Consider the following 25934-nt stretch of genomic DNA (forward strand, 5'->3'; position numbering starts at 1 on the left):
TTCCCTGCTGGCAAACTGCATCTTCCTTGAGCAGAGCCCCTCTGCCCCAGTCTCCATGTTTGTAGTAACTCCTCCCCCATTGGGCAGGATCTACCTTGAAGGCTCTCCACATGGTTGGAAAGACCATGTGACGTATTTTTCCACTTAAATATCCCCTCCTCTCTTTGGGCGAGGTGTGGTCTCCGCGGTGTCTTCCCCTTGGGAGGGACACCCCCTGACTAGACCTGGTGGCCCAGTCAGATAATCCCCCTTCTTTTTTAGGGAGTGGAAAAAGAGAAGGGGAAAAGAGGCCACGACTGGGTTAAGCCTGTCTCTATCTTTGGGTAGTCGACTTGTCCCCAAAAAGGGCCGTTCGACACTCATAACTGTGTTGGGGAGGTTACGTGTCGACCTGGTGTGCTGGCTATGAGGCACACAGCAAGTCTGCCCACCACACACCGCCAGTTCACGTAACACAGATCAGCCTTGTGGCGTTTTGTATAGGGACCCCTAGTGTCACTACATCGACACCAACGTCGAGTGAGTGACAGATAGGGAACGTCATGGTTACTAGTGTAACCTCCATTCCCTGATGGAGGGAACGAGACGTTGGTCCCTCCTGCCACAACGCTGAACTACCCGCTGAAATGGCCGGACCTCATATCGGCTCCTCAGCGTAAAACCTGAATGAGTGGTTGCATACCAGCTCCTTTTATACCCGTATGTCTGGGGGAGTGGCATGCAAATACCACTCGCCAATTTTCATTGGCCTTTTATCAAAGACCAGAGGTGTCTCGGGCTCCCAAGAGTGACCCCTAGTGTCACTACATCGACACCAACGTCTCGTTCCCTCCATCAGGGAACGGAGGTTACATCAGTAACCATGACGTTTTCTGATATTACTTCAAGGTCTTCTAGACTTTTTGGCTTACAGAGTATATGAGATAAATCTGGAAGATTATTAGTGAAGCTATCTTTAGTGGTCGAAAGAACAGTTCTACCTGAACAATAGCGTGGTGTAGATTGAGTAACATTAGCTGATCGCAGCATACAAGAGACGAGGAAATTATCTGAGATGTCATCGCTCTGCGTCAGAATTTCTATACTATCAATATCAACTCCATATGACAGAATTAAATCTAGCGTATGATTATGGTGATGAGTTGCTCCTGTCACATTTTTTCTGACTCCAAGAGAGTTTAGAATATCGATAAATACTAATCCCAATGTGTCATTTTCATTATCTATGTGAATGTTGAAGTCACCAACAATTAAAGCTCTATCCACAGTAACTACTAGATCTGATAGAAAATTTGCAAATTCACCAAGTACATCAGAATACGGTCTGGGTGATCTATATACTGTAGCAAGCACAAAAGATGACAGAGATTTTTTTATTGTATCTGACGGTGTCACATTAAGCATTATTAATTCAAAAGACTTAAATTTATATCCTGTCCTCTGAGTAACACCAAAAACTTCCCTGTAAATTGCAGCAACACCTCCTCCTTGACCCTTCAGGCGAGGCACATGTTTATAACAATAAACTGGGGGAGTAGATTCATTTAAACTAATATATTCATTCAATATAATATATTCCTGATCAGCAGATGTTTAAGATTGATGCAATAATCTGTGTAAAACACAGATAAAACAAATGCACGCTGTTGAAATGTGAGATGTAGAGGAATAAGCAATGCTTAGCAGGCTAGCAAGCTACAAACAAACAGACTCATGTAGCGTGTCGGCAGCAACTGGAACAGAAAACAGTAAGTCACAGCAACAGGAAGTCACCATAATTCGATATAAACTTGATATTCTAAATAACTAGATAACATGATACCTCAGGTTGAGCTTCCCTTTTGCTTGTGAAATGGGCGGGGTGTGTGATTTTGGCAATGCAGCGGCATATTAAGGGTGGGTTTTTGGGCAACGCTTTGGAGTTATTGGCCTGATGATGGGGATGCAGCTATTGGGGGCTGAACAAGGTCTAAATGAGGAGGTGTGGTGAGGGAAACAAGGAGCCGGAGTCAGGAAAGCACATGGCTGACAAATACAAAGCTATGTGCTGACATACAAAACCAAACAAACACATAACCAAAACAGTCAAACAGAAAACAGTCCATGCAGAATCATGACATAATTAATGCAGAAATGGAGGTATTTCAAAAGGGTTCACATACCTTTTCTTGCCACTGTATATACAGCTGTATTACATCATAAAAAGAAATTGGGAATAAAAAAATAAAATATCATATTTTGTTAACTCTTAGTGAGTTTTAAATCTCTAGCTTCTTTATTGTTAGTCTTTTTCACTGAAGCACTGAATGACCAAAAATGATTCATGTACAACCCCCTGCTAAAAAAACGAAGGGCACAGACATTCAGGATTTTTTTCAGAGTCATATGTGTGACAACGATAACCTAATTTTATAGTATATACATCAGGGGTGCTCATTATGTTTATCGCGATCAACTGGAGAACCATTGGTCAATCTCAATAACAGGTCAAAAGGGAAAGAGATAGAGTGAAAAGACACAAATAACAAAAATATTAAAGATTGACTTTTTATTTCCTTGCGCTACTGTAGCTGCACACCATTTGACTGGCAGGCGGCCTATGTGTGTGTGCTTTATATGCGCTTGTGTTCCAAAAGAGCTCATGGTTTTGACGTGCCTAAACAGTCAAATACACTTCAAAAATCTCGGTGAGGTATTAATGTAAATACAATCAGTAATGTCTAAAGTGAACGTTAACAGTGGGACAAAAAATCGGATTTGTATCAAAATGTCAGACTTGAAGTATACATGTAACCTAATATGTTGCTGATGAGTATGTCGTTAATATTAATCAAACAAAAAAACAAATAAACCCCTCACTGCTCTTGGCTCAATACATTTTGTAGCTTTAAGAAGTATCAAAGGGATGGTTAACCCAAAAATGATTTACTCACCCTCATGCCATCCCAGATGTGTATGACTGCCTTTCTTCAGCAGAACACATTTGAAGAAAAATAGAAAAATATCTCAGCTCAGTAGGCCCTTAAAATGTATGCGGATGGTAACACGATTTTTGATTCTCCAAAAAGCACAGACAGTCAGCATTAACATCATCCATATGACTCCAGTGTTTAAATTAATGTCTTATAAAGCGATATGTTCACTTTTGGTGTGAAAAATATCAATAATTAAGTACTTTTTAACTATAAATAATTGCTTCCATTAAGCAGCAGTATGCGCATTGACGAGAGGGCTGAGGTCATGCGGTCTCTCGTGTGGCATACTGGAATTGGCATGTTCACTCGAGAAGTGAAGCATGAGTGACACACCCAGAAGAGCAGCGCTGTTTACAACTGAGTAGGAGGAATGCTGTAAAGACCAAATGCTGTAAACAAATTGAAGCAAATTTAAACAAAGACGTCAGAAGATTTTGATTTAAGCGGAGAAGAGGAGATACAAGTTTTTGCACAGCCATTTTTATTTGAACCTGAGTCCTCTGACCAGGTGCACAGGGAGATGGAGGAGGGTGGACCAACAGCAGCACAACAACAAGCCTTAGAGAGACAGAATAGCTCAGGAGACATGGTGGTGCACATGTAGGCAATGCCAACAGAGGGAGAGCGTCTGCTACAATGAATGGAACATTGCCATGCCATCACTGGAAAGACCGCGTGACCTCAGCCATCTCGTGAACATGCATACTGCTGCTTACCGGATGTGATGATTAATAGTTAAAATGTACTTAAATATTTATCTTTTTCACACCTATAGTGATCGTATCACTTTATAAGTCATTCATTTCACCACTGGAGTCATATGGATGACGTTAATGCTGATTGTCTGTGCTTTTTGGACCATCAAATATCATGTTACCTTCCACTTGCATTATAAGGACCAACTAAGCTGAGATATTTTTCTGTTTTTCTTCAAATGTATTCTGCTGAAGAAAGGAAGTCATACACATCTGGGATGGCATGAGGGTGAGTAAATTATGAGAGAATTTTCATTTTTGGGTCAACTATCCCTTGAATGGAATATAATCAAACAGTGATGGTCATGGGCGCGTGCGGAGCGAAGGATAGCCGTCTGGTCCGATCCCACAGAAGAGCTACAGTAGCACAAATTGTTGAAAAACGTAATGCTGGCCATAATAGGAAGGTGTCAGGACACACAGTGCATCGCAGCTTTCTGCGTATGGGGCTGCATAGCCGCAGAGTGCCCTTGCTGATCCCTGTCCACCACAACAGACACTTGAGAGTCACTCACACCTACCCGCAAACTCTTACGGACTCACTCACATACATGTACACACATGCACAAACTCTGTCATAAACATCCATCCACTCTGTCTTTTGAATTTAGAACAACATTTTGTATGCTGTACATGTGACACACAAGTATGTGCACATTTGTGTAATTTGTTTTAAATGCTTACTTGTGATATTCAAATGTGATAAAATATGTTTAGCTTTTATGTGAATTTATTTTTCAAGAATAATTTGAGAAAATAGCAAAATGTGCAAAAACTCATGGACTTTTATTATGACATTTTTACGTCTATTGAGAGAATTCTGGAGATCGTGGGTGAAGCAGCACTACTGCGCATGTCTCATAAAGACTGAGGAGCAGACCCCTTTTCTCCTGTCTCTGTTATTTTCCCCTGTTTTACAGATAATTCTCATCTGTTTATTTGGCCTCATTGGCAAGGTCTGCAACATAAAGTTACTTAATGTTTGATTGTGTGTATTTTGTTAAATGAGATTACAAATTAAAATCTTTTTGCTTAAAATGCTTGTATTTCCTGGTATTATTCATCTTCAGTGTAGTATTACCACATAATGGTTGTTGATAAATACCTGTGAAAATCTCCCTAATTTTCACAATCCAATGTTGTCAGGTATGTTATCGTATCATGCGCTGATTGTCACGGGCATACTAGACAGGCAAAGCCAATTTAGATGGTAAAGAGGTGTAGTGATTTCTACTCAATTCACAGATGACGTTGTGATTTTTGATCACGTGTCACTTAAGGTGTGGTTATGATTGTATCAGATGACCCCTCCCCCTTTGCAATATGGGGCACCAGTTAAGAATACTATCTTAACCATTTAAGAACACTCCCAAAAGAGCTGTTTGATAATTTAGAATTAATGTAAACTAGAGGGAGTTGGTCAGATGATTTATCTGAAGGATTTGTGAGAGTCTGGACAACTAGTAGAGCCTTTGATCATCAACAAAATGAAGACACAGTTGTAATAAAATTAATGAAATTTATTAACAATAGATAAGCAAGAGTAAATACCACAACAATTAATAATGCTAATAATGAATATGCACTGCTAAAGGATAATAAATTAATAACCAAAAATGAAAGTACTGAATTAAACAATAAAACAAATAAATGATTTAAACACAGAGTGGATAAATGCAATGCTGTTGAACTGAATGTAGCAATGGGAGAGAATTGTATGGGAATGCTCCTTATGGGAAACCACCTAATGGCTCTGGCAAAATGGTGATAAATAATGCTTATTTATCATTAAACAAATAATATACCTATTATTTGTAACAAGCTGACCCCAGGTAACTGTTATCTAAGCAAGTTAGAAATGCATATGCTGCAGGTATAAACTAATGCCAAGGTCTCTAGAAAGAGGTTTGGTAAGTTTATATTTACGTTCCACACAGTCGGGTGATCTGTCCAGCAACAGAGATGTCTTCCACTGGTGATGCAGGTAGCATGTAATGGGAAGGGTGCAGAGTTGTGATCCCGTAGTCGTTGCCATGCTGACTGGAGGATGCTGAATTTCGGTTGCGCCAAGAGGGTCCTTAAAGAGTGGACTGGGCAGCTGGGTCAGTTGAATCTTCACAGGGTCCTTTGCAGGCTGGCTGCATCACTGAGGAGCCATGTGGGACAGGCAATGTCTACCGATGCAGAGGTCCTTTGTGGACTGGGCTGCGCTGCTGGAGGGGCAGTAAGGGTCAGATAAGGTTCCTCAATGCTGGGACCCTTTTTCAGCTAGAGTGCAGCAATATAGCAATAAAGCAATATAAAAGGTTTTGCTTGCAAAAGCTTAAACTCAACTATCTTTTAGCCTCTTTCCTCATCAGGTCATAAACTCAGGATGTGGTGTGTCTGCTAATGTCTCCTTCCCCATCAAGTTGGAAATGCAGGACAAGGGTGTGTCTACCCAGGGACATATTTATCCCTTTCTGATGAGGAGTAGACTGAAATCTGGCGCCTTTCCGATCCTGGAGTGTGATTGGCCACTGGTGTCTGAAATAGCCACGGTGTTGCCCACCCTAGTGTGGAACTCATGTGCATAGCATAAATTACAGTGTTAAAACAGTGTCTTTAACATTTTACCCATGCATTATTTCTTCACCAAACCTCTTTCAAATAATTAAAGGCATTGTATGGAACAGATAGAGACCAAACAGGATAGGAAATGGTTAAGTCATCGTCCATGCATTCATTTATCTGTTAATAGGTCTGTCCCATGAACTGTTGTGTTAACAGTCAATAACAATTAACATAAACTGTGCTTTGCATGAAGATGGAGTGGATGTGTTGCAGCCTCCAAACCTAGGTTTGAGTACATCTCTGTGGCCCTCCACTGCTGCTGCATCCGGGAGGTCCTGAAGGAATTTATGGCAGTTCTTGCTTAAACCTTAGGAATGAGTTTGGTGGGTGAAGAAGGTCCCCCTTTCTGCCCTGTAAGAGGTGTCTGGCAGTTGTCTTAGCATCTTATCTGATGTTGCTGAACATTTGTTTATGTTCATTCACTAAGGATCCAATCACAGTGAGGTACATCTTCTTCCACACCGGCAGTTAAAGAGGGGCCCTGCCATAAACTGGTCCCTGGAATGCCATCTTAACTGATGTTCACCAAGAGGAGAGACTCAAGGCTCAAGCCAGGGACAAATGATACTCACAATCTTCTTGCTCTATAACCCGTCTCCCGCACATCTCCCTCGTGCAATCCCTCAGGGGCAGAAAGTGTTCAGTGGAAAAAGAGGGACATGGCTTCGGTTTTCTGAACAAAAGCGAGCTGAGAACGAAGCATTTCGAATTCTCATATGCTCACAATAAACACAATCAATTTCAGCAAGCGCTGTGCCATCAAGGGCTTATCCCAGGCAATACTGAACAGGCACAGCCTCTTAATATAGAGCAAAAGAGACAAGCAAGGCTAGGTTGGCGACAAATCCTCCTTAACTACGATTTTCTGAGTTAAAGGTGCTGTAAGCGATTTTAGCCGTTGGATTAGCCACACCCCCTCTTTCCAAAACCCTGCACTCCAAAGTAGAGATCAACCGATATTGATTTTTTTAAAACCGATACAATAACAATTATTTGTATGTTTACATATCTGATAACCGATATGCAGAACTGATTTCTTTTTATTAATTAAAAAAAAATATTATTTCTTCATTATTTTACAGAGAAAATATTAAACAGAGAAAAAATTTGGAAATGTTTTACAATAATAATCACATACCATGTTTTTATATAATAATTACAACAACAATAATAATAATAGGCAAAAATATAGCCGCAAGCAGCAATCATCGGGGTCCAAGCACATGTGAAGAAATTACCAACATAATCAGAATTGACAGAAATGATCCAGTGGATGACAAATAATACAAATTGACAGAATAGATCCTGCACAAACTAAATTTGTTGAAAATTGGGACAAATTTGATTTGTTACTTGGTTGCTAGGGTAACCCCATCTGGTTGCTAGACAGTTACCAAAGTGATAATCAAAAGGCTCCTTGCTACCTTGAGACAAATGAACAAAACCGGAAGTCTCTACGATGTTCTGTTGCAGAGATATGTGATTTGTTACTTGGTTGCTAGGGTAACCCCATTTGGTTGCTAGGCATTTACTAAGATGATACTCAAAAGGCTCCTTGCTACCCTGAGACAAATTAACAAAACCGGATGTCACTACGATGTTCTGGTGCAGAGATATGCGATTTGTTACTTGGTTGCTAGGGTAACCCCATCTGGTTGCTAGGCAGTTACCAAGGTGATACTCCAAAGGCTCCTTGCTACCCTGAGTCAAATGAAAGAAGCTGGAAGTGTCTAAGATGTTCTGGTGCAGAGACATGTGATTTGTTACTTGGTTGCTAGGGTAACCCCAGCTGGTTGCTAGGCAGTTAGCAAGGTGATACTCAAAAGGCTCCTTGCTACCCTGAGTCCAGTGAACGAAACCAGAAGTTTCTACAATATTCTGGTGAAGAGATATGTGATTTGTTACTTGTTGCTAAGGTAACCCCATATGGTTGCTAGGCAGTTACCAAGGTGATACTCAAAAGGCTCCTTGCTACCCTGAGTCAAATGAATGAAGCCGGAAGTCTGTACGATGTTCTGGTGCAGAGAAATGTGACTTGTTACTTGGTTGCTGGGGTAACCACATCTGGTTGCTAAGCAGCTACCAAGGTGATACTCAAAACCCTCCTTGCTACCCTGAGACAAATGAATGAAACCGGATGTCACTATGATGTTCTGGTGCAGAGAAATATGACTTGTTACTTGGTTGCTGGGGTAACCCCATCTGGTTGCTTGGCAGTTACCAAGGTGATACTCAAAAGGCTCTTTGCTACCCTGAGTCCAATGAATGAAACCAGAAGTCTCTATGACATTCTGATCCTGAGATGCCCATCTAAGCATTTTGAATGGAAGTCAATGGGGTTTGGTTACTTGGGTGCTCTAAATGGTTGCTAGGGTGTGGCTAAGTAGTTTCCATGATGATACTTGAAGAATGATTGCTCACCCAAGTAAAACAAGCCAACTGTCATTTCTCTAGGACATTCTGATCCAAAGATATCACTCTCAGCCTTTTTGAATGGAAGTCAATGGTGACCAGAGAGATTCTTATTGGCTGATTACTAACCTGACTCAAAAGATTCAATCGCCAAGTGTCTACAAAATTCTGTTCAGAAGATACCCTTCTGAGCCATTTTGAATGGAAGTCTATGGGGGTGGTTGCTAGGGCCATTTCCAAGATGATACTTAAAGACTGATTGGTAGCCCGAGTGAAATGAGCCCACCCCTACGACATTCTGATTGGGAGATCCCACAAAATTCATTGTCTTGTCATAGTAGGAAACAATTGTTTTCATGGGCAAGAGCCTTGCCATAGAATGCCTATGGGGCAATTTTGGGCTGGTTTTAAGGCAGCATTTTGCAGTTTTCGGACGCAGCCATATAGTAATTACACGTGACAGAAACAGGGATAATTCCAGACATATGTAAACATATCCCCAAAACAATGTGACAGTTAATCATGCCTGGCAACTTGACAAATATTTTTTCAATATTTTTAGGATATGTAAAAATTAAGGTGACATTTGATTATCTATAATCATTTTGGAAATCACAGATTTATTTGCAAACTAATATTATAAAAGTTAGAAGACATTGTCAGTGTACCACGTTTCTTCAAATAAATTTATATGCATCCATACACTCATGAAAGCCTTAGACTTAAAAGGAATTCTTATCCTGTGGCTCCCTCTGGTGAACAAAAAATAGTATTACAGCTTTCATTGGTCAGATAAATGGCTGATAATTAGGGGTCCAAACACCGAAGGTGCAGAAACCCTATTTTATTTGTTCTGATTTTCTTATTATTTTTCTTCTTATAATTATTTTTTTTCTGCCATAAAAGTGTATGGGCGTCAGAGACCTTAAGTCGAAGAGATTCCAAACTTGGCAGGATGGTTCCAAATCCACCCCCCCCCCCCCCCCCACTACTCAGACGTTCAGACACACATCTGTCAGACACTTGTTGGCGCTATTGCGAAGAAAACAAAAAAAATCACATTTTGGGCCATAAATCTTGAACCGTAAGGGATAGAAACAAAATTATTTATTCCTCTGATTCCTTGTGTCATGCCAAAGAGTTTTACACCCCTGCTAGAGTTTTGCTCCGCCCCTTCATTTTCCCGCTATTTTGGATTGTTTGAAAATATTTCAAAACGAACTTGTCCTAGGCCATTTGCCTGATTAGAACCAAACCAGTGCAGAATGATTCAGCAGAGTCCCAATATGAAAACTTATCAAAGGAATTTTGAAATTCTGATTTATCGTCAAACGGTACGCCAAAACATTCGTAGTGGGTGTGTCCATTTGGCTAAAATGGTGATAACTTTTGAACGAATTGAGATATTATCACCAGATTTTGTACACATATGTATTGGCTCATTCTGAGGACACACAAAATAATGTTGCACACCTTTGCCTCTTGGTGGCGCTATAATAATTAAAAAGCTAAAAGTGTCTCTAACTATGGAACCGTTGGTCTGATCAACTTGAAATTTTGCATGCACTGTCTTTGTGCAAGGTGCCATCAAGGCCTATGAGGATAATCACGTATCTTTAAAAACATGGCCACCATCGAGCACTCAGCTTTCAGCAGCATTTATATAGGGTTAAATGAGGCCGATCGGAACTAAACTTGGTGTGCCTGTTTGTCTCTTGGCCCAAGAGGTCTGTGCAAAATTTGACAAAAATTGGCCACCGGGAGGCGCTATGGCATTTTACATGCATGTAAATTGTTGTATGCCCCTGTGTTTAAAAAAGAAACACGTTATTCAGACCATGCTGTAAACCTCCTCATTTTAAACAACTTTGCCTTAAGCACCATTGGTTTGAAACAAAACGTTCATAAATACTTGAGATCATTTTAAAAGATTACTTTTTCAAACTAGTCGTAGGCCGTTCACCCAATTGGAACCAAACCAATGCAGAAACATTCTCTGGAGTCCCAAAATGAAAATGTATCAAAGGAATTGTAAAATTGTAATTTATCGTCAAACGGTATGCCAAAACGTTCATAATGGGTGTACTAAAATGGTTATAACTCTTGAACGGATTGAGATATTATCACCAAATTTGGTACACTTATGTATGAGATCATTCTGAGGAAATATTATTATTATTATTACAAATATTACACACCTCTGCCTCTTGGTGGCGCTATAATTATTAAAAACAAAATGTCTCTAACTATGGAACCGTTGGTCCGATCGATTTGAAATTTTGCATGCAGTTTCTTTGTCCAAAGTGTCATCAAGGTCTATGAGGACAGTTGCATATTTTTAAAACATTGCCGCCATCGACCAATCAGCTTTCAGCAGATTTTATATAGTCAATTTGTGTAATTTGGCATCCACTGGTTCATTTCTGTCAATTCTGATTATTTTGGTTATTTCTTCACATGTGCTTGGACCCCGATGATTGCCACTTGCAGCTATATTTTAAAATTTGCTGTTAGCCCCCCGTTCATCATAAATCCATGAATTTTTAGTATGATTCCTCAGAATGTCCTGTTTTCCATATTTACACAGTTTTGTGAAGTTTGGCATTTGTGCACACAATATACAGGAATATTAGTCATAATGGGCCATACTAGTCAAATATATCAGATTGTATCTTCTAGACAATTTAATGGATCAAAATTATTTTGATAACTTTTTGTCTGCAATGGTCTAGATCTGACCTGGGCCAAGTTTGGTGAAGATCTGATTAACGCCCTAGGAGGAGTTCGAAAAAGTATGGTTTTCAGTAAATTAGAATGGCTGAAACATTTTCTAAAATGAAATAAAACTGAGATATACATTTTGTAGGACTTGACGCAAGGATTTAGAGGTAAAAAGCATTTTGATTTTAATGTGCTCAGATACAAATTAGCAAAAATGTAATTTTTTTTGTTATACCACCACCTATGGGTACGCTTCTACCCACTTGGAGAACATGTCTACAATCACCAGGCAATACTTTTGCCTTCTTAATTTGGCACGTTACACATTTTTGACAAAATATTTTGGCATAAATGGAAAACCCCTTTGTGAACCAGTACCTATTTATTTGTGAACCAGTACCTATTTATTTCACTCAACATACCCCCTTTTGACACATGGTCTACACCGTGTGCCAATTTGGCATAATGTGGAAATAAATGATGTGGCAGGCATGGTTTACCATTTGGACCGACCCAAATACAGTTTTGCTTCGAACAGTCAGCGTTCTTCCAGGCAGCTTTTTCATCTGCTATGGCTCTGCTCTGTAAATCAGTTAAATCTGCATTTGGTGTGTGTGTGTGTCTCAGTTTGTGGAACAGAAACAAAACTGTGGTTTTGAACTTCCTGTTGATAGCTTTGTTTGCTGCAGCATTTGCTCACGCATTAAATCATCAACAAATAGTTCAAACTCAGCATTAGAGAGTGGTGTATCCTTGAGGTCTGGCCTTGGGGAGCAAATGGCTGTTATTGAAGCAATCAGTCATGTGGTTCACCATCATCTGCTGTGGGGAGAAAAGTGAAAGGGTTAAGAACTGTACATATTTTTACATGTTTGGCATTTCTAATAATACAGCATTGTATTTTAACCTTCATGCTGCAGATAGGTGAGCTGTTTTTTGTTCTAACAGTATGATAGATACTGCATGTGGGACCAATAGGGTCAAATGTTGATAACCCACCAAATCTCTGGAAGCAAGCACTGCTTTTTCTGCAGCAGCAACAGCTCTAAGGCATTTGGGCAGCCCAGTTGCCACTGTGTCTAATTTAGATGAGAAATAAGCTACTGGCTTTAATGTCCCCCATGGTCTTGTGACAGAACAGAAGTCATGTAACCTCCTTTTTTGTCCACAGTCTGCACACAAGGCTTAGTCATTTCAGTCAGTCCCAGTGTGGGTATTGATTGTAAATCCACCTTCAAAGAAGAGAAGGCTTCATGTCCGAATTCAGTCCAAATTACTGTCATGTGCTGTCAATTTTGTATACCAAAAAGTGGTTTTTGGAGTGATCACAACCAGTTCAGTGCCTTTCATTGATCCCAAATCATATTTACTTTGGGCCCAAAGAGAACTTAGTATTTCAGAGAGCTCAGGAGGGTCTTTACCAGATGTGTGGTTGACCATTAAACATGTCTCCTCAACAATCTGAACAGTTCTGTCTACAGTTATGCCTAAGGGCATCTGTAATCTGTGAGTAGCATGCTTAACATTGTATTGAACCCTTTTTTTATTTAGAGTTGTCTTGCCAATCTGTTTCAAATACACAATTACGCACCCACGATCCTAAATCTTCCCATTTGACATCAGCTGATTTAGATAATAAAATATGTGGGCTAGCCCCTGGAACATTGTAAAATTTGGCTCTTAGAGGCTCTGGTAGCTGAACACCAAACCATTTTTTCCTCAAAATCTTCCTCATTTCCTTCTGACACATAAGCAGTACAAACAATCGACCTCTTGTAGGAAACCTTGTGTTCCCTGTGGTGTGTGTTTGTGTGCGTGTTGCAGTAACTCTCTGCCCACTTTTTTTTGTGAGGCTTCTGTGAGTTGCCATTCATAAGCCTAGAGAATGAGGGTGGGGACAGGGTTAATTAGCATGGTGTAAGCATGTGAGTGCTTTTCAGTGTCAGTACTACCCCTGCTTTGTTAGTCTTTAACATAATGCCTAGTGTACACATCAAATCTTGTCCCAAAACATTTATTGGGCAGCATTTTGACAGTAGGAACAAATGTGTTATGGTGCCCTTCTGATCGTCTTCGATCGAAAGTGGCACCATATAAAACTGTTTTACTGAATCACCAGGCACCCCAATCATTCTAATGTATCAACCACTAGATTTGGGAGGGGGTGTCAATTCTTTGTTCATGATTACAGATTCTGTGGCAACGGAATACACTAAAAATGTAATTGGTTTGTTTCCAACTGTCAATGTGATGGTAGGCATCATTTTATAGACTGAATTAGAAAGCATTGCATACATCATGTTTTCATGTGTGTGTGTGTGTTAGATTCTGATTCACGTGCCCTTGGTTCACCATCTCCTGTCCACGGCCCCCCAGTGAGTTAGTCCTCATTTTGATGTATATGTGGCTGCGGGTGCTCCTTAATGTTCTTTCTAATCTCTGGACAGTCTCTGATCCAGTGATCTGTTGCCCCACAGTTGAAACATCCATCTGCTGTGCCTCTGCCTACCCCCCTGTTTCCTCCTTTGCCCCTCCCTCAGCCTCTGCCTCTGCCACACTCTCTTTATCTCATGGGCTGGGCTTTTGCTTTGTATGCTTGCAGCTGTGCCATTTGCAGTCTGTCAGCAGTGGCTTTCTCTTTCTTCTGTGTTTTCTTTCTACAGTTTCTTAACATGCACAGCATGATTTTCTACATCTTGCAGGCGGCCAGTGTCACAGTTCTCACAGTGGTTTTTAAAGTGTTCACGAATGTCAGGTATGCTGTGTGGTGTCTGGTGGTGGAGGGGGACAGCTGTTGCTCTTCATACTCGGGGTGTGGCGCTTGGGGTGCTGTCGGTTGAACTGGGTCTTGCGCTGGTTCTTCGCCCGCAGCCTATTGACCATCATGTTGGTCCTCATCTTGGTCCCAACGTTGTCCGAAGGGGGTCAAGTCCAGGTCTAGGTCACCTACATATTTCAGACACTGAGAGCTTTTGTTAGAGGGCCCTGTCCCTCAAGTTTGCTTCAGTTAACCAATCAGAAAATGCTTTCCAATTGCCCTTAAATAACTCATGCCCTTAAATAACTAATGTTTTCTAAACTTGCTTTTCCCCTCACTATCAGTTTTTCCTTTAACTGTTTCATCTGTCTTGTGCTAAAACCTCCAATCTTTAGAAAACCACATTCAGCTACCCAGATCTCTAACTGAGTGCAGCTGCTTGGTCCGTAATTAGTTAACATGTATTTACAAAAAACAGAGGTCTGGACCTCTATTAATGTCATTATTTTTTTCCCTTTTTACTGCAGTTAGGCGATTCTCTAGTGGTTCCAAACCTGCCCTAGTGACCCGTCGATTTAAATAATTTTATCAATTATTTAGAATCCCTTTTATTCCAGCGCTGGTCTTTCCTTAATTAAAAATTTAAATTTCGCTAATTAAGAATAACAGTGGAATTTCTGTTGCGGTCCCAGACCAGCTATTCCAATCCTGGTCTTTCCTCAACTAAATAACAATTATAAAAATTATCATCTAATGAGAATCCCAGTGGAATTTTCTTACCAGAAAGGTCAACTTTGTCAAGGCTACCCCGTCTGCAGGCTTCAGGTTCCAGCTTCTCACCCTATTTTATAGGGGAGGTTCAGGTTTCTCAGGACTCTAACCCCGACTCAGGGACTCTAACCTCGACTGTGATTAGGTTTCTCAGGGACTCTAACCCCGACTGTAATCACAGCTTTATACTTCAGCACTGAGGCCTTGTCCACACTAATATGTTTTCGTTTGAAAATGCATCTTTTTCTCTCTGTTTTGGCCTTCCGTCCACACTGAGACAGCGTTTTTGTCCGCGAAAATGGAACTTTCTGAAAACACACTCCAAAGTGGATAAATTTGAAAACGCTGTTTTCGCGTTGTAGTGTGGACTGTGAAAATGGAGGCTTCCGAAAACGATGACACATTTTTAGTCATGTGATGCAGTCATGTATAATAAGTTAATATGTTTTATATGTAATATAGGTTTTGTGAGATCGTCCATACTGTGGGGGTAAGCCGCATTATCAGAAGGAAAGTGCTCTCAATATTTAGCCGTATTTGTTTTGGCATGATTCCCAGTCTACATTTTCACTCACTTTTGCAACTTTATAGTCTAGCGTTACTCGCAGCAACAACTCCACCTCATTGTCCGTCCATTTAAAAAAACTCGGTGCCTTTCTTCGACATTGCCATGACGTTTCAAAGAGGCGAAAAGTAAATAAACGCCTGACGGAAATGACGCATGTCGAAGTGTCTTACGTTTTACTCATGCGCAGTACAGGGACGTAAGCGTTTTCAGGCGTTTCAGTGTGGATGAGCAACTTTTGGAAAATGCTTGAAAACACTAGTGTGAACGGACAGCATTTTGAAACGAAAATGCCATTTTCAAATGTATCTGGATTAATGTAGATGTAGCCTGAGTCCATTGTCGAGTCAGCCGACCATCCTGTAAACATTTCTTAAGCTTTTCTATTTGGTTCTTCCCATAATTGTAATTGTGCACACAACTTGTTAAATATAATTATTATTTCAATCTATACGGTCCTGGACCGCAACTCGAGTTTTGCTGTTCCAAACAGCCAGTCGACTTTGACCTTATACTGTCTCAGACAGTCACTTGACCAATGTGTGACCATCATTGGTAGCTCGTCAGCTCACGCAAGTTTTCCCTATTGCTGGACTGTGTCCTCACCCATGTCAGAATTATTTTGTCCTCTGGATCCCGTATCAGGAACTCCATGATCTACACGTTACAGGCGTCCGTTTCCACAAATCCCTTTGACTATGTTGGGGTGTAACTCAGACTCAGGGACCCAGTCCCTGGCTGCACAGTTTTACTTGTCATTATAGATCAGGGCGAACCTGAGTTAGGATCCCATCCTCGTCGCCACATTGTCAGAGAAATTCTCCACCTAGAATTCACGCGAGTGAGAGTGTTCCGAACACATTACAGGACACAGTGCAGTCTTTTCCTCAGCACTTTACTCATACCACCAGGCCGGGGGGAGAAGCTCCTGTGGCTTCTCTCGAACACACTCACATGGCTTATATCAGTTATTAACAAGTTACATGTGATTTGACCTCAGCAGATTTCTCATGTGATATAAACTCAGCAAAATGTTTGATAGGGATATACTGTATATCCTTGAGCAAACAAGTTGTCACACGATCGGACCCTTAGGAATATGAACAAGAAGATATTGTCTTCTGCCTGAAAAACAGACTGGTCATCCATTTCAACCCATAAGCACAACACAGGGCTGCTGCATTTTCTAGCTTAAAGTATTTTATACATAAATAATAATGTTCTAATATACCTAACTATTATAATTTCTTTCACAACTATAAGGCCAAAAGTATGTTCAGTAAGTTCAATTTTCTTGCTTCCCTTAATGATGCTCTTTGAAATGCTGGATCAACATGGATCATGTTTTGCACAGACTTTTCACTCAAACCATTATGCTGATAATATAATTTGTAATGAAAAATAAACTGTATGAGAATAATTCAAAGTATTTTATCATGAGTGGACTCAAACTTTTGAAACTCACACATATACATACATGTTCAGCACAGTGAACAAGGAAAATTAAAAATGACACTTCATGTCAAAAGGTTGCTGACCCATACACTAAACATAACATGCCACCAATAGAAGCCAACACATTATTACCAGTAAAGACCCACAGGGAACATTATAGTTTCCATAAAAACCAATACAGTTCCCATTATAATAAATTATATATGAAATATATTAGATTTCTGTGAGGGTTTGTAAATATAGTAGAATACCCTGTGAGGGGATAATTCAACTCTTATTATTATGAACAACTCTGAGGTCTGACTTATTGTAATTTGAAAACACCTGTTGTTTTACTAGAGCCACGTTAAGCGTTTTCCAACAGTAGTTCAGACTGTCCCCTCCGAGATGCTGTTAAATGACGTCACGCAAACATGGCGGCGCTCTGGGAGATTTGCAGAGTTACTATAAACATTCACTTTTATGCGAATAAAATCCATCAGTGAGTAAAATAAACGCACCAAAGTTTCCGTGTTATATTATATTTAGCACACGTTCGTAAATCGTGAAAAACGGTTAACGATCTTCTCTATTTATACTCATAAACCTGTAAAAACTACTGCCATTGTAGTTTTGTTTGTTTCTACATTATTCGAGTATCGGACAATAGACCGCCGCATGTTTGAAAACCGGATCAAGTAGGAATATCCAGCATCCGACATTGAATAATACGGGCTAACTGCATACACGTACATTAGAGATTAAACAGTGCTGTAAATAAGAAGTGAGTAGAAGTATGTAAATTGAGATTCGTGTTTATAAATGCTGCATTATTCTCATCATCCTAAACGAAGACTTGTTTCAACACGAACAGGAATAACTCCAGGTGTTACAACTGAGATCTGAGTGATAAATCATTGTAAAATGATGTTTATTAAAGAAGAGAGTGAGGACATGAGTTATCCAGAACCATGCAGTTCAAATGCCATGAAAGATGAAGAGACTGAGGAACAAAGAGGTTTGTGTTCATTCATTATTGTCTGTTAATGAAGATTAAAGAAATAAAATTTCAATAAGTTCACCACAGGTTGCTGTAGTTAATTATCAGTTTATGTTAAATAGCAATTTAATCATTCAAATAAAAACACAATTAAATGGCATTAATAAGCTTAAGTGCCCATCGAGTTGGAAATATACACTGCGGTAAAGTTGTGTTCACATATTCAGATTTCTTTTTAAAATACTTCTCTAACAATGGATGCAATACGGTCAGTATTTATAAATTAATAGGCTATAATTTACATGTATGACAATCAGCTACAATTAATTAAATCAATCAAAATACGCGTTCATCAATTTTATTTTATTGACATTTTATGTCGTATTTTCAATGAATCTTCACCGAATGCGCTTCTGAGAAGTTAGGGATCGTCTATAAAGTGTGTGAAAGTGCTGAAGCATTTTATCAATCAGAAATTAGCATAATTTATTCTTATTCAAAGTAATGGCCAGCATCGTCCAATCACTGCCAACCATGTTAAAATAAAATAATATTTTGATATCTTGATAAATTCTATGTACTGATTACCATTGTCCGATCTCTGACAAACATGTTTAGTGGTCCAAACATCATCTGCAGCCTGAAACTCAACTTTTGGTCAGATGTTAGGATTGAATGCACTTAGCTGCATAGAAAAGCTAAAGTATGTCCCCTTGCTCCCTTGCTCACTATTTTAGTGAATGATTTAACCTCCATTGTGCTGTCTGTCTGCACTGGTCTCAGAATAGTTCGAAATGCATCTTTTCATCCTAACTCCATATACAGCCTCTGAAAGCTAAATTTTCTATCTTTTCAATGCACCCTATAAATCGGGTAGTGGTAAAAATTTACATGTGGCGATAGGTTTATCTTTACGCTCTTTATGACTTTACACCGATAAAGCAATGCAGTTTATTGCATTTATATGACCACATGTGTTGTCAGCTTATTAAGCATAATCGGTATAAGAAAGTGTATGTAAATGTGCTTAGTGATATCCTCTGAACAAACAGCAAATCAGACACGCGTATCAACAGCCTTTTCTTTCATCTGTTCTTCAATGTGTAATCAAATATGTTCCTGCAAGTGCGCAACTTTGTGTCTAAGCAATAGCATCTCTTGTCAAATTGAGACGTACAGGTCGGATGGATGACCGCCACAGTGGCTGACAGATGAGGAAAATTACAGGCATTTGGCAGTACTTTTGCAGGATTTGCGTATCGCGTTAAGGCCAAAGTATACTTCAGATTTCTGTGTTCCAGAAAGGTTCATGCACAGTAGGTGTGATGAAAATTTCTTCATCAGCACAGTCTGCACGGACTGTCTACAGCGGACCAGTTTTTCTCAGCACACGGCAGTCCACCTTCGGCGCATGTGCTTGCTGTCGACTGGATGAAAAGAGTATTGCAAAGCAGTCGTACCGGCAGAATCTGTACAGCATACGTGAATAGAATGAGGTGCACATTTATTACCACGTGGTGGTGATTTTGCGGAACCGCAATAGAGATGCTAATCCAAAATGTATACGGTTGTCACATTTCTACCAGTTTATTGTGTCTACCAGTACATCACCCACCCCTAGTTACAATGAACAAAAGTCTAATATTGAGTGAGTACATAAAAAAATATTTCTTTTAAAACCCTGTCCTTGTCTTACCCTGATTCACTATGGTAAGTCTACAATAATTATTTTTATTTAGAGCTGTGGGGACGGATTTGGTGAGAAATTGCAAGATTACATCATTTGTCCTTGTGTGTTTATGACATGTCCTTAAGCTCAGAAAGAAGGTCCAACTGCTGGGGAAGCAATGGCTGTTCATTCAGTTGCAGTTCTGGACAGCAGCGGGATGACCATATTCTCTGGATGGATGCTTTATTGTTAACTGTTTGGCGGAGTTGTTTACTTGCTAATATGCTTGGATATGTTTTCTGGTTGGGTTGTTAAAGCTTATATTGTCTGTAATGCGGGGATATTGTGTTTACAGATGGCGACGATTAATAGATTTCGTTTTCCAGTGGAGTTACTGTGTAACATGTTTACTAATATTCATGAGTTCTGAGTATTTTATATCATTGCTGCAGTCACAGAAATGCACATTTGTAATCACTTTTCATTTATTGCCCTTTAAGCAGATAGTCTGTTTAAACACAGTAGACAGTTAAACATTGCATCTAAAAGCAGCTATAGGTACAAGGTGGTGTTGTTTATCTTCTTTAAAGCAAGTAATATCTTGTAATGTTTATATGAATAACATAATAACATAACATGAAAATAGCAGGACATGACTCCAGCTCTCCTGTTAAAAATCATCTCTTAGTGATCACAGAAAAAGCAGGTAACCTCAAACCATGAGATGCAACCGCCAGCAGAACAGTGCGGAATCACAACTCAAATCATATAGGTTGTTTAAAGTGATGTATGTATATTCATTTGTTTGTTTAATACTACAACAGAAAAAGAGCTTTTGCTGTTGCTCATTGTGTATTTAAAAGGGGTCATGAAATGGAGAATCACATTTTCCTTGATATTTAGAGAGATAAGTGGTAACTGTACATAAAAAAACATACTGTAAATTTCAGACCTCAAAACTTCCCAGTCTAAAAGAGCATTTATAGCTATTATAGTGTTCGTGACGTCACGAGACATTGCCCATTCGCATTAACATTTCCACAACATGCTCACGCCCACAGGACAGACAGGCCTAGTGTGGCCTACTTTCAGTTGAAGTCAGAAGTTTACATACACCTTAGCCAAATACATTTCACAATTCCTGACATTTAATCGTAGAAAACTTTCCCTGTTTTAGGTCAGTTAGGAAATCTACTTTATTTTAAGAATGTGAAATGTCAGAATAATAGTAGAGAGAATGATTTATTCAAGATCTTTGTCCCCATGTGCACTTGCAAACTGTAGTCTGGCTTTTTTATGGTGGTTTTGGAGCAGTGGCTTCTTCTTGCTGAGCAGCCTTTCAGTTTATGTTGATATAGGACTTGTTTTACTGTGGATATACACAGGCGGCCAAAAGTTTGGAATAATGTACAGATTCTGCTGTTTCGGAAGTAAAGTGGCATTCAGCTGATCACAAAGTATAGTCAGAACATTACTGATGTAAAAAACAGCACCATCACTATTTGAAAAAATTATTTTGATCAAATCTAGACAGGCCCCATTTCCAGCAGCCATCACTCCAACACCTTATGCTTGAGTAATCATGCTAAATTGCTCATTTGGTACTAGAAAATCACCTGCCATTATAATCAAACACAGTTGAAAGCTATTTGGTTCGTTAAATGAAGCTTAACATTGTCTTTATGTTTGTTTTTGAGTTGCCACAGTATGCAATAGGCTGGCATGTCTTAAGGTCAATATTAGGTCAAAAATGGCAAAAAAGAAACATCTTTCTCTAGAAACTCATCAGTCAATTGTTTTGAGGAATGAAGGCTATACAATGCTTGAAATTGCCAAAAAACTGAAGATTTCATACAAAGGTGTACACTACAGTCTTCAAAGACAAAGGACAACTGGCACTAATAAGGACAGAAAGAGATGTGGAAGACCAGATGTACAACTAAACAAGAGGATAAGTACATCAGAGTCTCTAGTTTGAGAAATAGATGCCTCACATGTCCTCAGCTGACAGCTTCATTGAATTCTACCCGCTCAACACCAGTTTCATGTACAACAGTAAAGAGAAGACTCAGGGGTGCAGGCCTTATGGGAAGAATTGCAAAGAAAAAGACACTTTTGAAACAGAAAAACAAAAAGAAAAGGTTAGAGTGGGCAAAGAAACAGACATTGGACAACAGATGATTGGAAAAAAGTGTTATGGATCTTAACCCCATTGAGCTTGTGGGATCAGCTAGACTGTAAGGTACGTGAGAAGCGCCCGACAAGACAGCCACATCTATGGCAAGTGCTACAGGAAGTAGGGGGTGAAATGTCACCTGAGTATCTGGACAAACTGACAGCTAGATTGCCAAGGATCTTTAAAGCTGTCATTGCTGCATGTGGAGGATTTTTTGATGAGAACTCTTTGAAGTAGTTTAAGAAATTCTGAAATTTTTCTTCAAATTGTAATAGTAATTTTTCATGTAATTAATGTCCTGACTATACATTGTGATCAGTTGAATGCCACTTTGATTAATAAATGTACCAATTTCCTTCCATAAGACAAAATCTGTACATAATTCCAAACTATTGGCCGCCAGTGTAGATACTTGTTTACCTGTTTCCTCCAGCATCTTCACAAGGTCCTTTGCTGTTGTTCTGGGATTTATTTGCATTTTCGCACCAAACTACATTCATTTCTAGGAGACAGAATGTGTCTCCTACCTGAACGGTATGATGGCTGCGTGGTCCCATGGTGTTTATACTTGCATACTATTGTTTGTACAGATGAACGTGGTACCTTCAGGCATTTGGAAATTGCTCCCAAGGATGAACCAGACTTGTGGAGGTCCACATTTCTTTTCTGAGGTCTTGGCTGATTTCGTTTGATTTTCCCATGATGTCAAGCAAAGAGGCACTTAGTTTTTTAAGGTAGGCCTTAAAATACATCCACAGGTACACCTCCAATTCAGTACACCTCCTATCAGAAGCTAATTGTCTAAAGGCTTGACATCATTTTCTGGAATTTTCCAAGCTGCTTAAAGGCACAGTTAACTTAGTGTATGTAAACTTCTGACCCACTAGAATTGTGATATAGTCAATTAAAAGTGAAACAATCTGTCTGTAAACAATTATTGGAAAAATTACTCGTGTCATGCACAAAGTAGATGTCCTTAATGACTTTCCAAATCTATAGTTTGTTAATATTAAATCTGTGGAGTGGTTAAAAAATGAGTTTTAATGACTTCAACTAAAGTGTATGTAAACTTCTGACTTAAACTGTACTATTCCTGAACACCAAATGGGATCCATCTGGACTATTTTGAATTATTTTTGTATATAAACATGAATTACACATACTCTTTGACCGCTGTCATGTAAATGAAACGGTTTGTGAATGAAACATTCTTTTGAACTGATTCTTTTCAGTGAACGAGTTGAACCAGTTCATAAAATCAGACTGAATCGTTTGAAATAGTTTGCGTCTTGAAACAACACTGATCCACAAGTTACTCTATCTTAACCTGTCTCTCGTATGTGCCTGACACTTCGTCTCAAAATGACCCGATAACGGGGAGTAATATGATCCTAGAACTAGTGATATCTGCTTTTCCGTACTCTTTTTTTTATTTTTTTATTTTTTTTTATTTTTTATTTTTTATTTTTTATTTTTTTTTTATTTTTTATTTTTTTAAGTGAACTGCTCCAACTAGTTCACAAATAGGACTGAACACTCCGGTCACAACAGTTCTCAAGTCAACAGTACAAGGTGCTCACAGCAGTTCTCGAAACTGAGAATCGCATCTTTTGGAGGTGTCTGACATGCTGAGAACTGATGAGCTGCTTATACTGAGCTTGTGTGTGCTGTGTGAGTATGGGAGGCAAAATGCATGTTTCTGGTGTATTTTGCTGAACAGCAGAAAGTATAACAAATAAAACCTACTGTAAATATGTTTATGACTTGATTGTATTACTGTTTTATCAACGTATGATGATGATCTGGTTGCAACAGTTCTCAGGTCAACAGTACACTGATCCGGGGACAGCAGCTCTCAAGTCAACAGTAAATTGAGTCCATCACCGCAGTTCCCGAGTTAACAGTACACTGAACTGAGAATCGCCTCTTTCGAACATTTCAAATATGCATTCAACCATTTTTCTTTACAAAATGCAAAAACCTTTCAGTCAAGAGATGTAAATTAATTTTACTATTGATATTGTGCATGCAGATTATATTTTAAGATATATATATATATATATATTTTTTTTTTTTTTTTTTTTTTTGCAAAAATAGTGAGTTGATTAAGTTTATTCACTTTATATGCTTTAGACATGTCACATCAACATTTGGACATCAGTGTCAGTATTGGCTGCTTTCGGTGCAAAACTTGGATAAGGAAACTGATGAAAAACTGATGATAATAAACACCCTTATTATTAAAACTTAATTGAATAAAAATTAATAATCAGCCATATGCGCTTGCAAATGGCTTTATTTGAATGTGTTTGAGCGTGTATTCCATGACACCGGGTTGATAGAATACGTACTAGTGACTTCATTACACAATGGCGTAAAAGATCGTTGAATCGTTTTTTTAACCGGTTCATTGAAACGAACCACCTGAAAGAACTGTTTCACGGAAAAGAATTGGACTTCCCATCACTATTGTGAATCAGTCATAATATGATTTAAGCTTTGCTATTGAAGGATGGGGCAGTTAAAAACCCTACTGGACCCGATGGCAAAACCGTGAGTAAACAGTTTCTTTCATGAATCTTGACTGTTTGATTGTTTATGGTGCTGTTGTACTTACAGTAAGTGAACAGATTAATATATTCAGATGCTCTGTGTTGGATGTGCATTATGTTTAAGCCATGTAATTTAGTTTTATTATGTTGTGGAGCTGTTTTTTTCTCTTCCGATTGACTTTCAAATATGGCTGTAAATTTGACAGTGGCCGTTTACGTTGAACTTTAAAGGACAGAGGGCCAGAGACAGGGTGGAAAATGATCATATATTACTAAATTATGACTGTTTTGGTGACAAAAAAACTGTACTAAAATGAAGAGTGGACCTCAGGGAAGATAATACAATTATAAAAAAAAAGATTATGTCATAACCAGTGTTGGGGGCAACACGATAAAAGTAACGCGGGTTATGTAATCAGATTACTTTTTCGAGTAATGAGTAAAGTAATGTGTAACGAGGTAGAAGGGAAAGGAGGTGGCGAGAACCGGCTTAACAACATAAATAATAATTTCATGATTACCTTAAACAAAAAGACAAACACATGCCGGGCAGCTGCCTGTAACACTCTCTCTGTCGAACCGCCATCTCCGGCCACCTTTATCCCTCTCGGGCTTGATCAGCCTGATTAGGGGCCGGGTGTGCAGAGTCACGGCCCGGCTCCACCCTGCCACATAATGCAATATTTTTTTATTTTAGACCATAATATCAGAGTTATTTTTTTAAATAAGTAACAAGTTACTTTTGTACACCTCTCCTTTCCCCCGTATTGTGATAAATCAGGAGTAAAAGTGTGCAAACTTCAAGGAGGGGCATGATGGGCATTGTAGTTCTAGAGAGTGGGAGGCTTACTAGAGATGTTCAATGAAGTTGTAGTATGTGTGTGCATGATGGGTATTGTAGTTCTAGAGAGTATGAGCCATGCTTATCAGCGATGGGCAGAGCACAACAAGTCTTCTTTTTGCCCACCCTGAGATTTATGTTTTAAAAATGACAAAATATTTCTGGTAAAGGAATGTAAATCTGAACACTTCAGTGGAATCCAGTTGTACTCATCATTTGCAGCGGTGGATTTTTTTGTGCACTGGAGCTTAAATGTCATTGTGACATTGTCGATGGGCACAGCACAAGATGACATATATGACGTAGGTTCAAGTGTTGGACTTTGCTGCTTTAGGTAAGACAGTGGTTATTCTTCATTATTCATGTTGGCTGCCATGTCGATGGAAAAAAAAATCATGCATATTCATGTTATTGAGTCTTTATTATAAATATGATGTGAAAACCGACTGATTGTAGACTTTCTAAATATTTGTTTGTTTAGTATGTTGTTTTGACATGAGTATTGTACAGTTGCTAGTATGACCTGTAATGTCTCTACATATCTCTTGTATTTGTATTGAATACACAGCAGAAGAGAGAGTGGCGGTGAGAAAAAGTAATGCAAAAGTAACGTAATGCTTTATTTTCCATAAAAAGTAACTTTTTAATTAATTAAAGTTTGGCTTCTTCTATATTTAGTTTCCCACATGAAT

The 25934-nt window shown here is 39.1% G+C and overlaps 1 protein-coding gene across 3 annotated transcripts in view; it reads left to right on the plus strand.

Moving 5' to 3' along the window:
- LOC127442939 (gastrula zinc finger protein XlCGF17.1-like) overlaps window positions 1–25934 on the plus strand; it is a 144091-nt gene that overhangs the window by 110757 nt on the left and 7400 nt on the right. Inside the window, exons 1-2 of one of the 3 annotated variants that reach the window (XM_051701344.1) lie at window positions 17435–18022; window positions 25811–25848. Coding sequence is in view for 1 of the 3 variants with exons in the window: in XM_051701343.1 (XP_051557303.1) it covers window positions 17929–18022 (94 nt within the window). In the remaining 2 variants the exon portion in view is untranslated. Of the gene's footprint in view, window positions 1–17434; window positions 18023–25810; window positions 25849–25934 lie in introns of those variants that run through there. The other 2 variants (XM_051701343.1, XM_051701345.1) reach the window with 2 other exon arrangements.

The sequence above is a fragment of the Myxocyprinus asiaticus genome, chromosome 6 (assembly GCF_019703515.2).
Source record: "Myxocyprinus asiaticus isolate MX2 ecotype Aquarium Trade chromosome 6, UBuf_Myxa_2, whole genome shotgun sequence".
Classification (NCBI taxonomy): Eukaryota; Metazoa; Chordata; class Actinopteri; order Cypriniformes; family Catostomidae; genus Myxocyprinus; species Myxocyprinus asiaticus.